This window comes from Lycium ferocissimum, chromosome 12 (genome assembly GCF_029784015.1).
Source record: "Lycium ferocissimum isolate CSIRO_LF1 chromosome 12, AGI_CSIRO_Lferr_CH_V1, whole genome shotgun sequence".
In the NCBI taxonomy this organism is placed as follows: domain Eukaryota; kingdom Viridiplantae; phylum Streptophyta; class Magnoliopsida; order Solanales; family Solanaceae; genus Lycium; species Lycium ferocissimum.
The window spans coordinates 4,596,027-4,601,585 of NC_081353.1; the positions used below are offsets into that span (position 1 = coordinate 4,596,027).

The following is a 5,559-nucleotide window of genomic DNA, read 5'->3' on the forward strand; positions in this document are numbered from 1 at the left end:
TTTTTAGCGACCAACCGTTACTGGTCCTAGATTATCTTTAGAGACGAGCATTTCTGGTCTTTATTTGAAATTATTGTACTAATTTTAACAAGCATATTTCTGGTATTTTATTCATCACGAGTGGTCCCTAAAGCTCGATATCCAAAAAAGTTATTTTTATCAATAAATATCAAATGGATATTGAAAAAAGTACATATAAAAAGCTTATATATATAGAGAGAGAGGAAAAGAGCTAGTTATTAATTACAATAAAATGGTTAACATCCCATGATGTTAGTTTCAATATTTGCATGACACCTTAACAAAAAGACATTGCTAACACCCCGAGCTAGACTATTATATTGAGTTGTACATAATATTTCTAGCAAAATAATGCATCTTGACTTGTAACTTTGATCTTCAAAACCTGTAAGTACAAAATTTGAAAAGACTGAATAACTATTAGTAAGATAATTAATATATGTAAATGTTACACTAGTAGTGGTTATACCGCTTACCCCAAAGCAATCTAAATTCATTAGGTGTTATCCAGCAAAATCATCGAGCCTGCAAGAGTATAAAAAAATTTAATTAGAAAAAGTTCGGGACGCATTAACCAAAACGCAACTAAAATAATAACTGTGTCAAGCATAATGGAAGTGTTTGAACTTAAGGAGTCATTTCCCATTTAAAGAGAAACATGCTACTGCTAGAATATGTTCCCAACTAAATTTTTTACATAAACTATTGATGTTAAGTCTCTTGTACAACAAGACACTCTTCTTGCAGCAGCAATATATGTTTCTTTTAAACTTCCAGTAAACTCTCTTATACAACAAGGAGAATACCAAATCAAGAATTTGCAGAGAATAGGCTGCAGTTGGAGACAAGAATTGTATGGTTAATATATAGACAGCAATAGGGTTGGAATATTGGAAGCTACTAGCATTGGTGGTGAAGAGAATATTATGCAGTAAGCTCTTCAAAGCAGTTGTTTGAAATTTTGGTTAGAAGTACAGCTAGCCTTTGTTACTGTACTACTGCAAAAATTTCAACTGGTATGGAGAGATAATATATGTAAATGTTACACTAGTAGTGGTTGTACCGCTTACCCCAAAAGCAATCTAAATTCATTAGGTGTTATCCAACAAAATCATCGAGCCTGCAGGAGTATAAAAAAAAAATTAATTAGAAAAACTTTGGGACACATTAATCAAAACGCAACTCAAATAATAACTGTGTCAAGCATAATGGAAGTGTTTGAACTTAAGGCGTCGTTTCCCATTTAAAGAGAAACATGCTACTGCTAGAATATGTTCCCAACTAATATATGTTCCCAACTAAATTTTTTACATAAACTGTAGATGTTAAGTCTCTTGTACAGCAAAAGACTCTTCTTACAGCAATATATGTTCCTTTTAAACTTCCAGTAAACTCTCTTATACAGCAAGGAGAATACCAAACGAAGAATTTGCAGAGAATATGTTGCAGCTGGAGACAAGAATTGTATGGTTATATAAAGACAGCAATAGGGTTGGAATATTGGAAGTTGCTAGCACTGGTGGTGAAGTAGAATATTCTGCAGCAAGCTCTTCAAAGCACTTGTTTGAAATTTTGGTTAGAAGTACAGCTAGCCTTTGTTACTGTACTTCTGCAAAAATTTCAACTGGTATGGAGAAAAGGAGGATTATTTATCATCATGTTCGAGTCCTATGGGAGGAGAACATCGTGCTAATTTTTACTAACTATGTGTTCTTTTTTTGCAGGTGTTGTATATGCAAGGTAGATCGTTTTCACTAGACCTGTAGGATGTCTAAAAACTGTAGGTTGCACCTTCATGTTGGCGAAGACTGGAACTGGCATCATAAAGGAATACAAGGAAACCAGCAATTCAGATATATATTCAACAAGTTCAGCATGGAATTTTTGCAGGAAACTAGGAAATTGGAAACATGGTAGTACTATTGGCTTGGTGCGTGATTGCTTTAATTTTGAATATACAACTACTACCGTTGATTCTATTTATCTAGGAAATGATGTGGTGTAGGTGTGCTCCATATTTGAAGCTGGTTCTCTTCCCATTAATCCTACAGTTAGAGGAAGTGATATGGGAATTTATGGTTTTTCATCAAAAAGAGAAACACAGGCTGAAAGGGTGCAGACTAGCAGCTGGGCTTTAGGATGGTTACACTACATTTATGCAGAAATTATCCTGAAACACAAAATATTTAGTTTTTGGCAGGAAACAGGTGCTGCACTTCAGGCAGCAAAGGTTTTTTTTTTTTTTTTTGTGATGTTATTGGTTTTTTGTTGTGCAGGTGCAAAACACACATGATCCAATTGCTGAATCATTCTCAATGGGTGGTATTAGCACCTAGTGCTCATTCCCTTGAGGGAATGACAACATATGGAAAATGTAGTGGTCAAACATGGCTTACAAATACAGCAGAGATTGAGATTAAAAGATGGAAGCATCATGTAGTTTATATGCCATACTATGTAGTTTGGTTACTTTACTAGTTTTTATGCGAGATATGAATTCTTAACATGGCTGAATGATGCATCAAAGGAACAAACTTGGGACATCACTTAGTCACATGGTTTTGAACAACTAGGAAGGACATCAAAATTAAAGGTGCAACAGTTGGATTTTACAGTGACAAGAGGCAATGGGACAAGACTGTATATTGCTGGCTTGATGGAAATCATTGTTGGTTCCACCATGGAAGAATTCATCATTTCACTGACAGGAGGCAATAGGACAAGGCTGATTTTTTCATGATGAGGGGCAAAATGGGAAATATGGTTTTTTGGTGGGAAAAGTCTGCTGGGATGATGCATAATGATTGTTACAATCATTTACAAATGTATTGTGTGAAGCACCTGATGGTTTGGACTGTCAAGGCTGATTTTTTTCATGATCAGGGGCAAAATAGGAAATATGGTTTTTAGGTGGGAAAAGCTTGGTAGGAACATGCATATTGATGGAAACAATCATTTGCAACTGTTTTGGGTGGAGAACCTGGTGATTGGTAATAATGGGCTGATCTGGATGGTTTGGTGGTATAAGAGTTGGTACATAACTGCTTGGATTTCTACAACCATCAGGAACTTAATTTATAGAGCATGGTATAGTGCAGTTTGTGCATAACTGCTGCAGTGAGAACCTGGTGTGCTTGGTTGCTACTGTATGGCTTAAAAGGATATTGGTTGGTTGGTGTATTGATGATCCTATACTCATAGGAGACCTGGTGAAAATGGAGCTGTTGGTTATTGACATCAGGAGACTCTATCACTTGGTTCACTGATCCCTTCACAGGAAATGAGGTAGAATCAGTTAGAGATACTGATGGCTTGAAGCTAAATGCCACCACATGCACAAGGAATGCTGATGTGCTGGTGGCTTGGTTGCATGGTGACAGTTTTGCGGGGATCACATGTACCAGAAGATCAAGGAATACTGTTGCAATTGTAATCAATGGTCTTATTTATCTAGGAAAGTATTTGGTACAAGTCTGTTTCAAATTAGATCTAATGCCACAAGCTACTGATCCTACTGAGAGAGGAAATGATATAGCACTCACTGGAACTATGGTGCAGATGGAAACAAATGAAACTAGAAAATCAACAAGCTTTTCTTGGTTTTTTAAGTGTGCGAGTTTGGTTATAAGATATGCGATCTGCTGAGTTTTACAAAAATACGTGTGGAGGCTAAAAAAGAAGATAAGGTTTCACAACAACTTTGCGAGAATTTGAGATGATGTCTTGCAATTACGATTTCATATGGACAGTTATGGATAATGTTGGTGTTACCGATCCTATTCCAATAAGAAATGATTTGACACAACATAGGCATAACAAGGAGATGATGACGGCAGCATTTGAGAATTCCACTAATTCCCCCAAAAAAAAAATGACTTTTCAGGAATACGTTCCAATAATTCCACTAACTAGATTTTTCCCTCCTTTTCTTTTCTATTTTTGAGAAGTACATTTTGGATTCTACTGCCCAAAACATCAATTAGAGTAGGCTCATAACTTTCTAGAAAACACCATACGTAAGTCAAGCGACTACTAGAATCAGTGTAAGATAGAAATTGGCTATACGCAAATCAACAAATAAAATCAAAAGTCGAGTGTAGTATTACTAACTTGGTTAGCGACAAAATCAGTGGTCATTCGGATGAAACGGGCGATGTCGTATGCAGGACAAATGATCGTTGAGCAGCAAATAATTCTTTCATTTTCTTAATTTCTTTCATCTCATCTTCTAAGGCAGACAAGCGATCATTCAAGGACTTGTTTGTCTCATTCAAGGATTTGTTTTCCTCTTGAGTCGAACGTAGCGCAGACAATAATTCAGCCTTTGAAGAAGTTCCACCTTTCAAGTCTTTTGCCTTTACTCCACCCCCAAATCCAAATACATGGCTACGAGTTTGAGGTCCACAACATTTTTCTACAATCTCTATACTAGATAGAGAGGGCTCCGATTGAACCATTTCTTTGATCTGAGCCTACAAAACATATAAAAGAAGATTTTCTATCAGAACTATAATACTTTCAAGTAATTTACATGTTCAATGTACCAAACATACATGTTTTTCAATTGCTTCAGGTTCAACAAGCTTGTTATCTTTCTTACGAGTCTCAAAGAAAATAGTCCCCAAATCTGGTGGATTGCCATATTTCCCGCCCTTTACATCAAAAGAAAACATGTCAAGTAACATCTCATAAATATTTCCTTTAGGAAAATATAGATTTTATGATAATACCTTTTGATAAATAACCTCTCGAATAGGCTTGCTACCAATATGATGAGGCATCTTCAACTTAGCTCGATTTGCCGAATTCCTGTTGCTTCTTGCCTATATTTGTGAAATAGTTAAGCTTAAATGTAATATTAGTAATAATAATTGATTTACATAAAATAAAACAGTATACATAAGTTATTTTCCAAGTATAGTGGAAAAAAGATATCTGGTGCAAGGGAGGGGAATCATGCTGCAGATGGTTTGGCGAAATAGACCAGTAAATCACTAGGCATACCTGAAAACTTTCTGAAGTAAAATGTTCTTTTACTAACCACTCCCAATCTTTCTTGTCTACTCCCTTTGGAAAATTCTTAAGAGCTTGTTGGATTGGCTTATTCTTCACATAGGTTGCATGCAAGTATCCTCTCCATTTGTTCCATAACTCTTTCATCCATTCCAAGACATGATCACGATGATCATTCATGTCAACACTCTCAAATTTATCCTACAATAATCAAAACACTCTCAAATTTATCCTAGAATATGATACCGTTAACATATATAAATAATAAACAAAGAGCCTAGAAAGTCTGTTGAAGTCTTTAAAAATTTTGGACTCCTCGAGTAAGAATTTCCCTTCCTTGTATTACTGTTATGTGTATATATATATTGCAAAGAAAAATGAAAATCTTTTCTGCTAGCACTTGTTGCCCTGAACAGGCTTATACAACTACATGATGTGTGCCCAGAACATTTTGTCCAACATAATATTGGCTTATTGTTGACTTCTTAATATTATGTACCAAAAAAAGTAGTTGGCAAAGTTTTA

At 35.5% G+C, this 5,559-nt stretch overlaps 1 protein-coding gene across 4 annotated transcripts; it reads right to left on the bottom strand.

Annotated features, from left to right (window-relative positions):
* Positions 1-225: 225 nt before the first annotated feature.
* On the bottom strand, positions 226-5,231 carry LOC132039980 (uncharacterized). Of its 4 annotated transcripts, XM_059430565.1 has the most exons (7): positions 5,026-5,231; positions 4,752-4,844; positions 4,575-4,673; positions 4,361-4,493; positions 1,092-1,141; positions 498-546; positions 226-406 (listed from the first exon to the last, which is right to left on the bottom strand). In XM_059430565.1, the coding sequence occupies exons 1-5, from the start codon at positions 5,212-5,214 to the stop codon at positions 1,113-1,115; spliced, it is 543 nt and encodes a 180-aa protein (XP_059286548.1). In that variant the 5' UTR covers positions 5,215-5,231; the 3' UTR covers positions 226-406; positions 498-546; positions 1,092-1,112. The 4 variants fall into 4 exon arrangements, with proteins under 4 accessions (XP_059286548.1, XP_059286549.1, XP_059286547.1 ...); XM_059430566.1 differs by lacking the exon at positions 4,361-4,493; XM_059430564.1 differs by lacking the exons at positions 226-406; positions 498-546; positions 1,092-1,141 and having other exon boundaries at positions 4,147-4,487.
* Positions 5,232-5,559: the final 328 nt, after the last annotated feature.

Coding starts and splice junctions, on each gene's coding strand:
- LOC132039980 (XM_059430563.1), bottom strand. CDS start 5,214: ATGAATGATCATCGTGATCATGTCTTGGAATGGATGAAAGAGTTATGG. Junction 4,845..5,025: donor TTACTTCAGAAAGTTTTCAG/GTATGCCTAGTG, acceptor TCACAAATATAG/GCAAGAAGCAACAGGAATTC. Junction 4,674..4,751: donor GAGAGGTTATTTATCAAAAG/GTATTATCATAA, acceptor TTTGATGTAAAG/GGCGGGAAATATGGCAATCC.